General features: G+C 40.8%; 1 protein-coding gene across 1 annotated transcript; it reads left to right on the top strand.

Moving 5' to 3' along the window:
* Positions 1 to 4: 4 nt before the first annotated feature.
* On the top strand, positions 5 to 17419 carry LOC146474477 (uncharacterized). Its single transcript, XM_085117076.1, has 12 exons — positions 5 to 3910; positions 4139 to 4295; positions 5300 to 7734; positions 7994 to 8156; positions 8708 to 8986; positions 9410 to 9798; positions 10471 to 10776; positions 11692 to 12009; positions 12534 to 12764; positions 13033 to 13354; positions 13798 to 13926; positions 15248 to 17419. The coding sequence occupies exons 1-12, from the start codon at positions 5 to 7 to the stop codon at positions 15466 to 15468; spliced, it is 8856 nt and encodes a 2951-aa protein (XP_084973202.1). The 3' UTR covers positions 15469 to 17419.
* The last annotated feature ends 2403 nt before the right edge of the window (positions 17420 to 19822 follow it).

Raw genomic sequence — 19822 nt, 5'->3', positions numbered from 1 at the left:
TTGGATGGCAGATGCACTACAATGGGGACAAGACCATAATATGAGCTGCTCAAATTCAGAATTTCACCGTTGTTTGGACTTGTTTTTTAATAAATCAAGCAACTTCCCTTTTCAACAAGACGTACGTTTTAAAGAAAATAATGGCCGGCTTCAAATTAGTGTTTCTCGTATTCATGCCAAGATGGCACAGAACAACGGCTTTAAAGAAGATAGAAAGTCCCTTGAAGAACTGAGACACGATTTGTCAACGCAACCTTCCCTTCAAGCTGTGCCAGTGTCGGATACATTTTTTGAACTTGATAACCTGTTTTCGTTGCAAAGAGAAGTAGTCTTCGATCTCGCAGTTGCCACTGTGGTACTCTTTGTACTGTGTTTAACCTCAAGCTCATTCTTCAGGATCAGTGCTTGCATAACAATAATATTTATACTTCTCGTCTTGGAGACAGCAGGAATTATGAAGATGTGGGGAATTCACTTGAACCATATCTCCTTCATCTCGTTGTTTTTCACAATTGTCTTGGCCCTCAACTTCAGTCTTCAAGTGGCTTATTTTATTGTATTATCTGAAAAACGAGAAGTAAGAGAACGTATTAACACAGCTTTGTGCTCGTTTGCGTGGCCTGTGTTAACTGCAGCTCTGCTGGAGATAAGTGGTTCAATTGCATTGGGGTTTATCTATCCAGCTCTACAAGGCATTTTCGTTCGACTCATACCTATTGTTCTTGTTCTTGGTGTGATCAATGCTTTTGTAATCTTGCCACCAATGATCACCTTATTATTCAGTTGTGAAGAGGACATACAAATGGAACTAAAGAAGCCGGAAATACCGCTTAAAGTAGTGGGAGGTGACTCACCGCAGCTAAGGCCGAAATTTCCAGGCATATCAATCGTTGGCATTGGATGCAGGTTCCCTGGAGCCAATACTAAGGACTTGTTTTGGAATCTACTCGAGGAGGGAAAAAATTCTATTGGTGCATTTCCCCGAAATAGGGTGGAACAACATGAAATGTTTTTCAAACATTATCATCCCCAGCGCTTTGTTAGTGGGCGACTTTGTACCGTCCATGGCTCCTACTTGGAAGAAATCCAAACTTTTGACAATGATTTCTTTGGTATATCTACCCAGGAGGCTCGTGCAATGGATCCTCAACAACGGATTCTCTTAGAAGTTGTGTATGAAGCAATTGAAGACGCTGGAATGAGACTTGAGGAGCTTCAGAAGTGCAAAACAGGTGTCTTTGTCGGGCAGATGAATCTAGATTACGGAGGTCTGATAACAGATCCATCAAATTATCACAACATCAACCAGTTTTCTTCTACTGGAATAACAGCCTCTATTCTCGCCAATAGAGTTTCTTTCTGTCTAAACTTTACAGGTCCAAGCATCGCAATTGATACAGCCTGCTCTTCGTCCTTAACTGCACTTAAACTTGCATGTGATAGTCTGCACAACGGGGATTGCGATATAGCCATTGTTTGCGCACCTAATATCGTATTAGACTTCGTCACACAGGTAGTATCCAGTATGGCTGGTTTACTGGCACCTGACGGTCGCTGTAAGAGTTTCGATGCTTCCGGGGACGGCTATGGAAGGGGCGAGGGCGTTGCAGCAGTTATTCTAAAACTTTCACATGCTGCTGCGAGTGACAGAGATGATGAATATTGCGAGATAATTGCTTGTGGAATGAATAACGATGGTCAAAATGCCATACCAATGACGGCTCCGAGCTCAAAGTTGCAAGCTGAACTAGCAAGGTTGGTTTTAGAGAGATCTGGTGTAACTGCGGCTGACGTGGGCTACGTTGAGGCACATGGTACTGGTACTGCCATTGGAGATGTGATAGAGGTCACTTCAATTGCAGAGACCTACACCCGTGGAAATACAAACCCCACACGAAAGCTAAGAATTGGATCGGTTAAATCAAACCTCAACCATACTGAATCTACCTCAGGCTTGGCTGGACTTATTAAGGTCGCTTTGATGATTAAGAAGAAAATGCTGGTGCCAACTGTTAACGTGCACACATTGAATCCAAGACTGAAGTTGGAAGAGAAAGGAATCATTGTGCAGCAAGACAGCGAGCCTTGGAACACAGAGAATGGGAAACCACGTATAGCTGCTGTAAACTCCTATGGCTACGGTGGTTCAAATGTACACGTCATCCTTCGAGAAGTAATAACTAAGCCAACGTTTGAGGAAGACAGGGTCCGACGTTTCAATCATATCCTCACTATCTCTGCACGTTCCCAAGAAGCTCTGAAGAGAATGGCAACCCTTTATTCCAAGTGGCTTAATGATGGCGTCGAAGATATGGACTCATGGTTTGTAGAAAACCTCTGCTATTCAATGAACCAACGTCGCAGTCAGTTCTCCCACCGCCTGGCATTGTCTTTCGAATCTATTTACGAGGCGTCTAAGGCTCTGTCAGACTACGCAGATGGATCCATCGGGTGGGAAAAGATGGCTTGCTACGATGAAGTGAAGTCTTGCAACACTAAAATTGTGTTCATGTTTGGAGGACAAGGTTCTGAATGGTACGCAATGGGGAGACAGCTTGTTGAATCAGAGCCTGTTTTCAGAGAAAGCATTTTAACAGTCAGCAAATTAGTTCGAGATTTAGGAAAGCCTTGGTCACTTATAGATGAACTCATGGCATCGGAGGACGAATCGATAATCGCGGAAACTTTCCTCTCTCAACTTACCACGTTTGCTGTACAGTATGCGTGCGCAAAGTTGTTGATGTCTTGGAGAATCTATCCATCTGCTGTTCTCGGGCACAGTTTGGGTGAGCTTGCAGCTGCATGTACTGCTGGAATTATCACCCTTAAGGAAGCCCTTCAGCTGGTCTTGACTCGCTCTACTCTCCAGGATCAATGTCCCAATAATGGGGGTATGGCTGCTCTTGGCATGTCAGAGGAAGAGGCTCGAAACTTGCTGATTGAGCTGAAGTTAAGCCAAACACTTGAAATTGCCGCAATTAATGATGCAAGGAGTGTCACAGTGTCTGGTGATTCCAAGTCAATTGAATACCTTGGGCAGTATTTAGCCATTCACTCTAAAGACACTTTCTGGCGTGTTCTTGCAACAAAACGTGCATTTCACAGCACACACATGGAGGTTATTGAGAATCCGTTTCAAGCAGCCATAAGGCGTGTCAAGTTGAAACCTTTGCTGTCCAAGATTCCGATGTACTCTACCGTTGAGGGTAAAATCATCTCAGGTGAACATTTTAACTGTGATTACTGGTGGCGCAACATTCGCTGTCCAGTCCAGTTTCAACCAGCCATGAAGAACGTACTGAAAGATGGCTACACACAGATCATCGAGATCAGCACCCAGCCGATTTTAGCCCACTACGTCAAACGGATTGCTAAGCAAGAAAAACTTCAAGACCAAGCAATACCAGTTGTCCTGCCAACTCTCCCTCGTAAACGAGTGCCTGTCAATGAACAGCACAAGTTCTTTCTCCTGAATACAGTATGCAGATTGTACACGACAGGATATCCCATAGACTGGACCTTTGTACAGAGAAATCCTTCACCCAAGTTTATCCGCTCGCTGAGCTATCCATGGTTGGAACGTAGCTTTTGGTACAGAGATCATACACCCCGAAGCACAATCCTTCCTCTCGGTAAAGACAAAGACACTAAGAGCAAGACTCACCCTTTTCTAGGAAAGGTGAAAATGACCGACCACTGTTCAGGCTTACACTGCTGGGAAACTGAAATTGATCTCCATCGCTTTCCAAATCTGAGAGATCATGCTCTTATACAAGGAGGACCCGTGATGCCAGGAGCAGCCTATTTGGAAATGGCATTTGCGATGGCGAAGGACCAGTTCGTGGAGGTAGCTGGTTTGGAACTAAGTGATGTAAAGGTCTCGAGCCTTCTGACATTACCTGAAACACAGGTGAATAAATAAAGTATGAATGCCAAAAAGACTTCCTACAATAGAAAATATTTAAGTACAAAGAAAAGCATCCCAGTGTGTTTAAGCTGCCCGTCATAACCTAATATACTGTTCTTTCATACTTCGTAACTTATTTCGCGGGTCACTCCTCTCCTACGTTTTCTCTGTATTTATTTGTACAACAGTCGGGATTTCGGCTAAAATTTGTCGTTATCTTTTCTGTTATAGGTTCGATCTTTAAGACTACGTATTAAAAAGACCAAGAATATTGGTGAGGCACAGTACGACATTACAAGCATTCAGGATGATCATTCCGAGGTTAATCTAAGCAGCGGGAGAATCTCTGTGGATCTTTTGTGCAAACACGAGATGAGTGAGAGAGAAGGTACTATTACTCTGTAGATCGTCATTTCCATTTCAGTGGCATCTGCTTCTTCTCAGGGTCTCGTGACTTAAACCCAAAACTTCATCGCAGACTTTTCAACCTTGTCCCATTTACAAGATACAGGTTTCATTTGCACACTTCGCGTCGTAGGCGCGTTGTATTCGTTTCATAAACAGGTCAGATGAGTTAAAGTTGTACCTAAGAAATGCTGATAAAGTAATCGTATGTCAAATTTGGAGACGAAATTAAAGAACACTCCCTCGGGCAGAAAGTAACTGGCTGTGACGTCAATGTGTCCATAATCAACTGGGTGGTCATTGGCTGTGCTGCGCTCCACTGAAACAAACAAAAAAAAAAAATATGTGCTTTTATCCACTAAGTTGATAAGGTAATTTGGCCACCGTCAAAAGATTGGAGAGTTGGTTTTTCGAGCATTGCCCCTTCATCGTAGCGAATTCGCTCTGATTAAGGGCAGGCGCAAGAAACGTCAGCTCGAATCTCAAAGCGTTGGCAAAATAATCTCATCAATTCAGCTAACAAAAGCAAATATTTGTTACCACTCCCTCATGAAAACAGCGCAACAATTTCTTACAAACTAGTTCCCCTAACAAATTTTGATGACTTGACGGTGGTTGGATTAGGTCTGTACAACCATGCTTTCAAGTAGTTCAGTGCTTTCAGGTCTTGAGTCTTAAGCGAAGAGTTCTTTCTCTGCTTCAACAGCTTCTCTCTTCCTAATTTGATGTCATAGCCAACTCTGATGAAAAGCTGAGACAATGTAGATAAACTACACAGTTACTCCTCAGTTAAAATAAAGTTTTAAAATTTCGTGGTTTCAGAATATAACGTGAACCTAATATCTTGCAATGCTATCCACATGGTTCTATTTCGTATTAAGGCACAGTGCTTGCACGTTTCCAAAAAGTGCCGGAAATTGTTCAAACGATGGTTAAACACTGCATAAATGATCAAATTAGCTACATCTTGGCTTCGTTTGCTTCTAGCTTCCGATGATGTTGGCAGAGCCATAAAAGAGCGGATAACAAACATGAAGAAAGTGCCAATGAATCGGTTCAGAGAAACAACAGAGAGGTATGGTTTCAAGTATGGACCTACCTTCTCCATCATCAAGGAGGTCTGGGAGTTTGAAAACGAGGGACTCTGCTTGATTGACATAGGTGAGTCGTTAAACATGGAAGCAGAAACGGGAAATTATGTTTTCCATCCTTCCATTTTAGATGCTTGCCTTCAATCTTGCTTCATTACGCTGGAAAGCTCGTTATCTGGTGAAAAATCCCTTGTGCCAGTTGGTTTCAAAACCATTACCCTCAATGACGTGCCATTAACCAAACACTTGTACTGCCACGTCGTCAAAGACGTCACTGAATTTGGAAGATTCAACCTGACACTCATGAGTCCAACTGGCAGCGTTTTGCTAAAAATGAACGACTTTCGAGTTACAGAGTTAACAGAATTACCACGACAACTTTCCTTCGCTGAACTTAAGTATGAAGTCCAGTGGAAGGAAGATGAACTAAAAGGGCAAGGTGAAAGCACTACACATTTGACATGCTTGGTACTTAAGAACTCATCCAGTTTCTCGAACAGTTTAGTCAAGAGACTTCAAGCTCTAGAAGTCAATATCATCGCCGTGGAACCACCAAGTGGTAGTTGTTTTAACGGAGAAGCAGAAGAAGCAATAGAAACAACCCTAGCAGCCATGCCACCACAGAATTTACCTAACCTGAGAATTATCAACCTCTGGCCTCTGGAAGCATCATTTCTTCCGGACAATTTCGAAGTCATTGAACAAGCACAACGCCTCGCGTTCAGCAGTTCCGCTTTCTTAATGAGGCTGCTACTGGAAAAAGGACTGATTGATGCTCGACTTTTCCTCGTCACCGAGCGTACACAGCTGTTGCATGATTGTGGTGAGTCTCTGAAGATGGTGTCCATTCCATGGGGAGCGACAGTGTGGGGACTGAGGCGAACTGCAATTGTTGAAGAATTAAATGTGAGAGTTACAGCAGTTGACCTGTGCAACAAAGAGGATCAACAAGAAGTAGATTCCTTGGTTAAAGAGATCCTCGGTGACAGCGCTGAAGATGAGGTGGTCTTTCAAGGAAGAAAACGATTCATTAATCGCGTTTTGAGGTCAGGAGTGGATCAGGAGAAATCTACCATAACAACCAGTAAAGCCCACAAGAAAAAGAGGTCACTTTACCTGTCAACTATCCCTTCATCAAGAACGCTTTGCCTGCGTGAAAAGAGCTTTTCTAAGCCATTGAACTCAGAAATCCCCATTAATGTACACTTTTTCTGGAGCCCTTCACAATCACTATTTGAATTATCCAAACCAGATGGATGCGTCTTTGTAAGTGGAAAAGTGAGTCATCTACCAGGAAAAAACGATCATACGTTTCAGATTGGAGACGAGGTGTGTGGTGTCATTCCTTCTGGACGGGTTTCACGTTCCATTTCAATAAACTGCGACAACACTTTTCTGAAACCAGTCAACCTGTCGCTGGAACAAGCCACATACATCCCTGCGTGCCTGGCATTAGCTTCCTACTCTCTTCAAAGAGCAACTTCGAGCGCAGAAAACCAGAACTTGCTAATACATCAAGCCAATCGCGGCCCTGGTCCTGCAGCAGTCCTCCTTGGAAAAACACTGGGTCACAGAGTAACTTGCACTATTTCTGACACTTGCGCGAGCTCCACAAAAACTCTTCTTTTCAATTTGGGTGCAGAGAGTGTGACGCGGCAGTCTTTCTTTCTAGGTAACAGTGATTCTGTTGACCAGTTTGACGCCGTTATCTTCTTCTCTCCACCACCTCCAAATGCTCTCAATGAAAGTAGTCGTGTCCTAAAGAAGAGAGGAAGACTCATTATTTTGAGTTCTCAGTTTGACGGTGACATAGTGTTTTCGGCAAGCAAAACTGTTGAGTATGTGAGAAACGACATATCAGACATTATTCGGTGTCCACAAGCATTCGCGAAGCTTACTATGCAAGGTCTGGAAATGTTGGAAAGTAAAGGAGTGCTTACACAGCTACTTGGAATACAAATGGAGTCTTTTAACCTAGAAGCATCAATCAAAGCTGCAAACGGATCAATTGACAAAGAGGCACGTCGAACACCTGACGTAAAAGAATGCACAGACATCTCATTTTCAGTTCTGTCGCTCGCAACAATTGAAGAAAGCCATCACGACATTCCATTGTTTCCGCAAGGCTTAGATGAATGTGGCCTTAAAGAGAACAGGACCTATTTAATTGCAGGTGGATTGCGAGGATTCGGATTCGAAGTAGCTTGCTGGATGGCGGAGAACGGAGCAAAGACCATAGGAGTTCTAAGCCGTTCCAAGCCGTCAGACACCAAACGTCGAGAGCTTCAGCATATTGAGAGGAAAACGGGTGCTAAAATTCATGCCATTCAGGTATGTATAAAGTCTATTTTCTAGCCTACATGTTAGCTGAGAGTGGACGATCGATCGATCGATTGCTGGATTCATTGATTAATTGAACCTAACTCAAAGACAACAAAGCACTTCTTGGGCAAAGTACTTTTAAACAAGGGTTTTCCTTAAAAATTTTTCTTTGTTTCAAGCTTTTTAGGATTTCAAAAAGCTTTGCTCACTTGTTTAGCTACCTAGCTAGAGCTTTCAGCGTGACCCAACTAATGACATTTTTTCCCAGGTTGATATATCCAGTCGAGTACAAATGTCATCTTTCAAGGAACAGCTTCGAACCCTTCCAAGTGTGGCGGGCATTGTGCACACCGCTATGGTTCTGAGAGACGAATTCCTCAAAGATCTTACATTTGAGGCCTTCACTGAGGTCATGGGCCCAAAGATAAAAGGTAAGATTACAAATTACTGTGATGGGCCAGGATTTCCTTACATTGAACGGAACGTTCTCGCATTTTCGCTTGTCGAGAGCTATGATAAGTGCTTAATAGGCAGCATACCAATGTCAAATAAAGCTCGATCAAGTCGTTTTTTTTTCTTTCGTTTAAGATAAACCTTTGGAAACATATATACCAATGATCTAACCTCATAATCATGTGATCTATTAGGAAATAAATTTTCTCATGAACAGCTCAGCTCGGGGACGCCAAATCACGCATAAGCTTACTAGTTTCTTTTTGGTATGCACGCCAGTTTTCTATGTAACTTTATGTGGCAAAATAATCAAAATAACTAAATAAAAAACTAAAAAAAGGAAATAAATAAATAAATAAATAAAAAAAAATATTTTTGAGGAATTAAAAAGGTGCTAGATTTGAGCAAGGTAGCATAGTACCACTCTGTTGTAGATGGGATTAATTCATTACTCTTCCTCCCGTTCACTTTCCCACGTAAATTGTATCATCCGGCTATGGTTAGTTGAGCTGCTTTCGTTTTCCTTTAGGTTCTTATTTGCTACACCAAATGAGTTTGGAGATGGATCTGGATTTTTTCGTCATGTTTTCGTCTATGGCGTCAGTCGTGGGTAATATTGGACAATCGTCATACTCCGCCTGCAACGCTTTCCAAGATTCTCTTGCCCAGTACCGCAGGCACGTGCTCGGTCTGCCGGGTCTTGCAATAAACTGGGGACCAATCAGTGGAGCTGGAGTGTTGGAAAGAGAAGCTGCCATTGCTAAATTGTTAATGAAGGAAGGACTGGGTTTCATTAATGCCAAAGAAGGTAAACCAAGTTAATGCCGAAAATATTGGATCGAACAACTCGTATGTAATATCTTTTACAACATCCTTTGGCGAAATGAGTATCTGTGAATTCTCAACACAGCAACAGAAGTTTAGAACAGTTTAGTAATTAATCTTAATGATAAAAGTACTGAAAGCGTCATTGCCACCAAAAAACAGTCTCTCTCAGGACTACACTCATCCGGATGATCATAGTCTTATGACATGACTACTAGGTTCAAACCATTTACAGTTTTATATGACGAGTAAAGTACATCCCAGTCATGGATCTTTTCTTCCAAAAAACGTTTTTGTTCAATCCTAATGCATTTTTAACAAGGAATGGAAATCCAAAACAATCAGAAAAGTGGCTGTTAAATTTGGACAATATACTAATCATTGGTTTCGGTTTTGGTTTACGCAGGAGTTAAACATATGGCCAAAGTACTAACCGAGGAGCCAGATCGTTGTCAAATCTGTCTGATTGATGCAGACTGGCCTCGATTCCTAAAAAACAAAGGAGGACTACGAAAAAGTCCTCGACTTAGGTTAATTGCCGATGAAATCAATAGTTCTGACAGCCAAACCAGCTCAACAGAGTCTCTGGCACAAAAAATCATCTTGGAAAAGGCTGAAGAAAAGAGGGCGGAACTTGTCAAAGAGTACGTTTCCGTATTAGTAACAGAATGGACTGGAATATCGTCACTTTGTGAAACAGATCTCAACAAGAGCTTGTATAGCTATGGGACAGACTCTGCGAAGGCCCTGACTTTGAAAATGGAGCTTGAGACTAATTTGCAAGTCTCTTTTGAGGTATGTTGGTCAGTTCTATCACCATCCTCTAACTGTTCCAATAAGATTATGGGTAGAAAAGTGGTACACCGAATATTTTTCAATTAGAGAACCTGGCTTGGAGGCATAAACAAATAACATGTAATTCACGTCAAGCACAATTCAAGCACAAATTTCTCTACACAGATCATTTACCGCTCCTTCCAATAAACAAATTTCAACAAAACATCGTGGGATCTAAACTTAACGTTCTACTGTTTCCTGACTACCAGCATCTGTGAAAGTTCAGTTTTATGAATGCTGACTGTTGACTTTGACAAGGAAATGTATAACAGCCATCTCAAACTTTTGTTAGTCATTTACCATCGCGATGAAGAATTGAACAGACGTGTATGTGGGTCTCGAAACCAAGTGTGAAATGTGAATTATTTGTATTTAATTTGTTACTCGGGATGAGCAGTTCCTAGATACCTCATCTACACATTCTACATAAGTATACCACACAAACTGTTGACACTGATTCGAGGGTACAAAACTTTACACCTGCAGAACCTTATCGCGTTTGGAAGAGCTGTACAATCAGCCCTTAGGCTTGACCATTTCCGGCTCCAGATTAAACGGATTCTTTCTTAAGCGTTAATCAACGACTAACATTTAAAACGGGTTGCTTACAAACGAAACCCTGTGTTTCAGATTTTCTACTTCATGCAGCCAGACACCACCCCACTAAAGCTGGTGCGAGATATCACTCACAAGCTAAATGGACGTTCCCAGCCATCCATTGAGCAACCTCAAAATAGCGACAACCAGGAAACTGATACCGCGCAAACAAAACCCACCACTGATACGCCTCTAGCAGCTGCTGCGGCGACAGGAAGCGAAATACAAGTTGTGCCACTGTATACTCCTGAGGGCTCAGCCATAAAATTTTTCTGTGTGCATCCGTCCCACCGTTACGCAATGAGTTTGGTGCCGATATCTACTGGATTTCAGGGACAGGTAAATTCAACAAAAAATGACTGACATTTATATCGTCAGCATGTATTAATTGACGCTACATTCCATCTATTTGACTACATGTATAAGGCAGGGTTTTACAGGACCAACAAGTGGTTCACAAAGTACACGGATAACAATGCAATTACTATTGTTTGATTCTTACTTATTTTGTGTGCGGCAAATAAATAAATTCAAAATTTAAATCCAATGACTGCTTTAGCAAACCCAGAATAAAAGTGTAGCTCATGCTGCATTCACAAACAAATGCAATAAACACATAACGAGAGTGCGCGCTGTCTAGCAGAGATTATAGTTTATAATTGAATTGTCCCAGCCCGAAGGTCACGCGACGTCCACGTTATTTCCTTAAGCGACGTTTAAGCATATTATAATTACCTTCGTTTCTTGGGCCGATATTTGTTTCAAAAATACTAAATTTCCTCAGGTAACTAAGTAATATTTAAAACATTACCAGCAGTGTTTTATCGGGATTTAAAACCACGAGGCACAGCTGAGTGGTTTTAGACCCGATAAAACACGTTCTGCGAGTTTTTGAACGGCCTCAAAAACATTCCTGGAAAACCTTTTATCAAGAGAGTTCATAACAATGATGCTTTTGTGAACGTTGGAAATTAGCATACGAGAAATAATATTCAACGCCGCATATAATAAGGAGGAGGTTTTACCGGGTTTTAAAATCACTGTACGTGATGCTTTATCGACCATTTGATAGGTCAATGGGCTTATGAATTATTAATGAGTTTCTGAACAGAAGATTGACCCTCCACTGAAATACTCAATTGCTTGAGTGACAGTTTCCAATGGAATCAATAATTTCTACGCATTCTCATCAGACCACGGCGCATGTCTACATATTAATTAGTAGGTGATTATAGCCCTATTTTATATTTGTAGGACCTAGTGTCCTTCTATGCACTGGGCTTCACTGATCCAGCAGCGCTGAGTGAGGACTGGGGTGGAGTTCGTGATCTTGCGACACATTACGTCAAACTAATCAGCGAGGAGCAGAGCCATGGACCATATTTTCTCGGTGGATATTCATACGGAGGGCTGCTCGCGTACGAAATGGCTTCCTTGTTGACAGAACAGAAGCAAGGGGTGGCGTTTGTAGCGATGATTGACACATTTCCTTGGTGGCCACATTCACGGACCATCAGCGCTAGATTGCTCTCAGTGCAGGCGACTGAAAACTCGCATTCTCGGCATGTGAAGGTTTGTGACAGCACCTGTCAACTTAACATAACACATAATAGTTAATTCAGAAATAAAGAAACAACAAAATACAAGTTAAAAGGATCTCCTAGTAGGGAAAATTGGCGATTATCCCTATATAAAAATAACTTATTGGTAAATACAGTCAACTCACCTCTTAAGGGCACCTCACTGTTACGGGCAGAGGTTCAAGTAGTAATGAACAAGGTATTACAGTCTCTTTTTTTCCGGACACGGAGGGGAGCTAGTTGTGTATTACCTTCAAAAATTTTCTTTTCAATGAAGCAGATTGTAGTTATAATCAGACGCTCAGAAATTGATTTCGCAAGCCCAATACGACTGGCCCTTCAAGCTTCATAAAGTATCTTTTTCTGGACAAAATGTAAACTAACTTCTCTTTTCTCACTGTTGATTAGATACACTATATCCGGCATATTCCGCAAATGGTAATGGTTTTCAACCAGGCACACGGGTGCCCGTTATTGTTTTCAAGGATTAAAAAATAGTTTTGAATTGTTTTTTAGTATCAATTTGAAAATTACATGAGAAAGTTGGCAATAGATTCACTGAAGATTCCAGATGATGAATATCAACGCCTTCGAGAGGAACACAATCAAGACTGGGTCATAGATGAACTACAAAGAAGGTTCCTTGAAAAGGGGATTTCCGCCACTAATTTGAGGACTCTAAGAGAGTCTCTGACGAGGAACCAGACTGTGGCCACGAGGACCCACTTCGAGTGGCAGCCATCTAAGGTATGGCACATATTTCTACATGTTTATTTAATTAAAAATGGCAAATAACCTTGTTGGGACCTAATTGGCTACAATCGGTTCAGCAAGCACTGAAAATACCCTGGAAAGTGTGATAGGTTAACTCATAATAATTTCAAGAACTCCTTTTTGTTGCGTCACAAGCCAAGGAAACATTGGTGTGTAGAGAAAATAAGCGAAAAAAGTCTCTCTAAAGAATGCTGCAAACATTAACCTGTCTATCACATCATATCTGTTTTTTCCTAAACAGGTTCGTTACCGAGGACCACTCACTTACCTCAAATGCCAAAACACAAGTTTCTCGCCCAGTCTTCGTCCAACAGATAGCGTTGAGGAGGAATGGGGTCAGTTAGTTGATGGGGAAACAACAGTGCTTGTTTGTCCTGGTGACCATTACTCCATGAGTGAGTCACCTCATGCTCATGTGACAGGCAGTATCTTAGCAACGGCCCTGGCATTCAACTACCGCCAGCTGTTTCCAGAATTCCCAAGACCTTTGAGGACCTTCGGCCAAAGGCGAGCCGTGGAAAGACTTTACAACGGAGTAGATGTGTTTGTCCACTCGAAGAGAGGTTTCTAATAACAATCCTATTGTAATGAGTAAAAATAGTAATTTTAATGCCTAAATTAAATAGCTGCTTGACATAGTAACCTTAAAGTATCTTATAAGTGAAGGACTTTGCAGCTGGGGATGCAACTTAAGCAGTTGCGAAAGTAAGCCCGCTTGCAAGGCTAACTCAGCTGCAAAAGGGCTATTGTAAAGGGTCCTGAAAAAGATTAATTATACAATTTATAATATCAGTTGTTATTACCATTATGCCAAAGGACCATCCCTGCTATCAGTATCTGAACTGATGGGTACTTAACGAACTTTGACATCCGGACAATTGTCGTTTGTAGAAAAGTACTCTACGAATAATAAACGGAATTATTCTGCAGTAAAAGTGGCTAAATTTATAATTAGAGTATAAGTAAGGAAACAAATAATTAATAATTACTTTCTATTCTATTTAAGGAAACAAAAGGCCTCATTTCGGACAAATACACATCAAGGAAGATACTTATCAACTAGAATTGAGATCAAAGGCCGATGAGGGAGAAACAAAGCAAAGCAAGAAAACCAAGAAAATTATTGATCTGAAAGGTAAACCAAATAGTACACGAGTTGTGTTGTTCTAATAGCGTTCAACGTAGAACGAACGCACACCTAATACAGATTGGAGTAGAGATTGTATGAGCGACGTTGATTGCCGCGAATCAGAATGGATCTTGGGACGCTTATCTAGCATCTCCCTCAGATTTTGCAGGAGTGGATGACATCATCACCAATTTGGCAAAGGAGAGAGAGCCTGGAATCGAGATAATCGAACGCGCTCCCTAATCTCTGATCATTACTAGTTCACTCTTCTCACTACGTAGGATTCCTGCAAATGCATGGCCCTTGAGAAATTTTTGATGTCATCCGCAACACAAGTATTAATATTTTTGAACTTGAAGTTGACGTTTTTTTTACAATTAATTGATTGTTTAATGTATGGCGAGGTGACCTCTAGAAACCACCAGGCTTATAGTTGAGGCCACCTCGTACCTAAGAATTGTTTGTTATCATCATTATCATCATCGTTGCCGTTTTCGTGAAAGTTGCTGTTGCTGTTGCTGCTACTGTTATCGTTAGTCACAGACCTACTTTATTTAATGTGACAGATACGCATAGCTACATAGCTAGTTTTCAGGTCCTTCAGATTCATGAAACCTTCCTAAGTTAAGATGTATCCCAGTTATCGTGTCTTAACAGTATTCTGAGACTTTTATGCCCAACAATAGTCTGTTGTTGAGAAATAACTACACCTTACACCCATCTTAACTGAGGAGGGTTTCGTGAATCTTGCCCAAGATTCCAGACCTTTGTTTTGCGGCGAAGACCTACGGCAAGAATTAGTCATTTTAAGTTTTGGTAAAGCTGAAATGCTTCCTAACCAAATCATATTCCGAGCTCCTAAGAGAAACAAGTTCATTAACACAGTTGATTCTTTGCTTAGAGATCCCACTTCCCAATTAGGTTCTCTCAGTAAATCGGCCAAACCAACACTCTGGAAATTTCTTTGCATAAGGAAGTCCGCTCCTCTGTTTTCCCAAATTTTACAGAGGGCCTGGTTGCCAAGCAACGTGATGTATGCTCACACAGACATGCTAAGCTCCCGGCAACTTCAGATCCAGTAACGGATGGGCAATGGATTGCCGTACGAAATCGCCGTCTTCAATACTTGTTTTGAAGTTTACCAGTAGCTCAACTTGTTTCTGGTAAAAAAAAAACCCCAAAAACAAAAACAAAAAACAAACAAACAAACAAACAAACAAAAACAAAAACAATGGCTAAAAGTTTTTAAATTATTCACTTACGCTACTTTAATAAATTCGTATATAAGTTTTCTTACTGGGATGTTTTCTTTTCTACCTAATACCAGAGCTCCGCATGGTCCAACCAGGAAGATTCGTCTCCAGTGCATTGAAACATTGCGGACGCAAGCGGAGAGTGGGAGCTGACTATAGTGGAAACCTGGGGCAGATTGCTTCTGTTATAACAAACAGACGTGTTTACAACTTGGAATTCACCGATTATTCCGATTTAAAAGCTTTTTACAGCATGATAGAGGCTATTTTTGGACTGACATTGTTGTCCACTTAGATATTGATAGGATGCTCGTAATACGCAAGGGTCATATTTTACTAGTTGACCCATTTTATCGTTTCTTTTCAGTTACCTGATGCAAGTGTTTTGTGTTTTGCTCGTTTCGTTAGCCTCAGGCGTAATTGGAAGGGTTCGAACGGGACTTGACCTGGTACCATGTGAGGTACCCACCTAAATGATCCTGCAGTATATAAATCTGGGGGTCAGGAAATAGTTCATGGTTTTTTCTTTCTTGTAAATCTGTGTTCATTTTAGGCATCACCATTTTGACGGTAAGCCGAATAAAATCCATAAATCCTCATTCTCAGGCTCCATGTCCGCTCACAGACTAAAAAATAAAGGAATAAAAACAAAACAAAAACAACAATAACAACAACAACAACAACAAAAGAAAACACGACAAAGGACGCAACCGCCGCTGTGTATAGAAATCTTGAAGAAATCATCTCACTAAGAATTTGCATTCGATTTCCTCCGACTATCTTAAATATGACCGGCCTGCTATGATTGTTTTTGGTGTCAAAAAAGCTTTGTTTGTCTTGCGAAGTCCGTGGAAAAAAAAAAAAAAAAAAACGTTGACCGCCATCGTGTCTTGCCTGTCATTTGTTTCGAAAAATAACCTTTTCTTCTATTGAACCTGTGAGGCTCAAAAGGACAGGTTGTTTAGCCAAATTCGTTACCAGCGAGGGACGTTACTTAGTTTCCTTCCACTGAAAAAAGTGGAGGACAAAAAAAAGAGCTCTCCGTTCAAAAGGTTTGAACCTAGTTGTTCGCTTAGAAATGCGGCTTACCATTGATAAAGAGAAAATTGTGATGGATTGTCCAGTATTGCAGATTTCATACATGAACATTAATAGGCATATTAGAAGACAATGAAGTTGGAGAGAGAAAAGTTTAAATGATCTTAAACGTGTGGAATATTAAACCAAAGTGTTCCAGCTGGTAATGGCACTTTTGAGTGATTTCATTTGTAATAGACATAAGTTTTATAAAACTAACTAATTACAAATGAAACGCTGAAGCACATTGGTTATTTAAGACCGGCTTTTCTTTCTTTGATCAAACAAACACGTGAGGGGTATAGGCCTGCTGCGATGAACACAGTCATATAGATAGCTGACAAAAACAACTAATTTTTAATTTATCAAATGGCATTTATATAGAACTAGCTTGGGCGCGACCAAAGGAAAGAATAGTAGCACTTTGATAGAATCAAACGAACCTGGCCTCAGTGGGATTTACACGTTACAATTTCGGATACATGTCTCTTGCAAATGTGAATTTAACACTTCACTTTATTGTGGACGGAAAATGTCTTCTCGTGGCCCCACCTTGCTGCGAGAACCCGATGAGTGAATGGCAGTTAACTTTCCAAGAGAAATAGAAACTAATTGTTCTGGTTCAAAAGCAAAGCATTGAACACATTCATCTCTGAATACACCATTGAACACTAACTAAATAGGAAGGTACTTTTGATTCTATCAAAGGTTTGACGTGCGAAAGCAAGAGTTTGCCAACGCGAGTTTGTCGACTTGTATTTACCGTGTGAAAGCGCCTTGAAGATCTAGTGAACAAAAGTGTTTGGTTTGGGTGGGCCGTGTTAAAAACAATTCAACCTCGTCCATGTAAAAAGAATAGGTCACTTAGTTTTTATCCCTCTCCAGACTTTCAGTTCTTTAAATATAAATGGAGTTTATAGGTTAAATAAGAGATGTTGCATAACAAAAAAAATGTGTGAATCTTGAAATGAGGATAGATAGAGTAGATTCAAATGCGACATAGGTCAGTCTGCTTTAATTTGTTGTAGCCACTAATCGTTTTTGGAATTCTCCTTCTTTGATTGATAATGATGTAAGAATATACGGAGTACTGTGAGGATTTACTTTCAATAACGATGCCAAACTTTTGAATATTGTAATGATTAATAAAAATAAAAAAAATGTGTTAAAGCTGAGTTGTGTATGTATCCGTATGTAGCAGAATTTAAAACAGGGCACCCGATCGACGAGAACAAGGCACTTAACAGAAAACTTAAAATGTTGTCTCCTATGTTCTCAGAACATTTTAGGGTCTTTTCAAGAGATATCGGTATAACTTTGGATATACCTTAGCTGAAAATTGAAGTATAGCAGAAAAATTTAGGAAACGGATTATTATTCCCCGAATTTTCGAGTTGTTGTTGGCTTTACGAAAATATTAACTGGCCTTTTGTTGGCACTTTGAACGATAGGAATTAGTTTCGCAGTGTTGCGAACTTCTGTGGCAGACATTTTGTCAAAGAATGCTTTTACTGTTTTTCTTTACAAACATGGCCGTATTTCAGAGTGGATTATAGCCTTCTCAACAAATATTCAGCCGGAAAGATCGATAGGGTGCCCCTGATTAAGTAGGTATAAACAGTGGGTTTATGCTTAATTTCTTTTGAACCGCAGTTTTGTCATCCGCTATCCGCACGTATTTGGTCCTCGTTTTACAGACACCCGACAGAGTAAGCAGTTTCGACACAGACGTAAACGTGATGTACAGCGAAGTTACAGCGAAGTAAACACTGAAATGGGTTAAATGTTGTGTTTATTTTCATGAAATCTTACTCAGTGGATGGCCGAGATCGCGGCTAAATAGCGATACCAGATTAGCTCAGAGTACTATATATAATTACTCATAAAATTATAATTACTCATAAAATAAAACTATATGCAAATTCTTTTCGGATCGAACGATTAAGAAAGCATCACAGGGATATGTACCTGCTCTGCATAAACAAACTCGATGTAGTGCGAAGGGAAAGTTCGAGGCTATCAGCTGAATATTGATTTTCTATAAAACAGACGCGATGAGCTGTAAACCGAATGAAAAATCAGTGCTGCATTAATGGGCGATCAATATAGCCGGAAAGCAGTGTTGATCGTCTGCTGCGACCCGGAAGTAGAAAACGTGACTCTAATGTAAGCGAGTCAACTTAGATCTTTTTAATAACTGTGATGATCGACAAGCCGGCGAGACTTACCAGAAACATACGTGATGTTCGATAGAAGTAAACAGGAAGATGTTCTGGAGAGCTGAAACCGAAATAACTTGAATACTGTATTCTTAAAATAAGGCAACTTCACAAAGAGAAAAAAAGAAAAAAAAAAATCGAAAATCTCGTATCTGTACGAGACATACAACGGTCAGTTCATCTTGTATAAACTTGTAAACGAAAGATATAACACACGTGTGGAAATAATACGTGCCCAATTTTATTCGTACATTGCTGCTTTTATTTGACCTCTTCAGTTTACGACCCGTCTTTTTTTTGTTTTTCATTTTTCTTGCCCTAAAACCACCTGGTTTTGCATAACCTTAACTGTTCTTTGTCTAAATCTTATCTGAGAAGTATGTTTTTCTCCTTACTAGTAAGTAAGGCCTGGGGCAAACGTCGTATCTAAGTCGCGTCGAATTTATTAAAAAATAGGTTCGACAAAGAGTCGACTTAATTCCAGCGTGGTAGCAAATGTCGAACCTGTGTCGAATAAGCACGTATCCCCGTACTATTCACTCGACGCGCGGCTAGTTACTGCTAGGACTTGCTTGCGAAATCATGGCCGAAATATAGTGCTCGTCGGGCCTTTCTTTGGCAATTAATCGCGAAAAATAGAAAGAGAAGACACAAACACAGAGGATTTATCGCAAATAGGCAATTCGCATCTCAAGCATTTGTATTGATTGTTCATGAAACACGAAAAAGACATTTCCATCACGCTGTGCGATGTAAGCAATGACTTTCGATAGCTCGCCATTACCGGTAATTGTCTTTGTACAGCGCATGCTCGTTAGGGGGGAAATAGCGTTTGGCAGATAGGGGAGTCGGTATTTTTGTGATGTTTGCGCAGTCCATCACATTTAAATCAATTTTGCATGATTTATGAATTAAGTTCAGCGCGTGTTTAGAACGGCGTTTGCTGACGCGAACCACTGTCGCATTATCCGACTTGGCAAGTCGAACTTATGCTGGAGTTGAACCAATTAATTTCAGTCAAACTTACCTGCGGCAAACGTGGCACCATTTATATGCGCCTATTTCAAAATTAATAGGTTCGACAAATTAAATTCGACTAAGATTCCACGCTTTCCCTAGGCCTAAAATATATCCTTTATGATGATAAAGTCAAAGCAGAGTTTCTATGGTGGAATCTTGCATGGTATGCATGTGAAAATAGCCGAGTTGTGACTTGGCTGACGTCATTCTCCCCAGGGTGGCATGTTTCATAGTTTGGGTAAGTTGTAAGGCTGAGACAATGCTGGCGAGGGACGTGCATCAGCGAAATGGGCACAGATAGCTCTCAGCATTATTTCCCTGCTTATGAGTTTC

The sequence above is a fragment of the Pavona decussata genome, unplaced genomic scaffold (genome assembly GCF_977016875.1).
Source record: "Pavona decussata unplaced genomic scaffold, jaPavDecu1.1 SCAFFOLD_89, whole genome shotgun sequence".
NCBI classification, from domain to species: Eukaryota; Metazoa; Cnidaria; class Anthozoa; order Scleractinia; family Agariciidae; genus Pavona; species Pavona decussata.
This window is presented reverse-complemented; position numbering and strand designations above follow the sequence as displayed.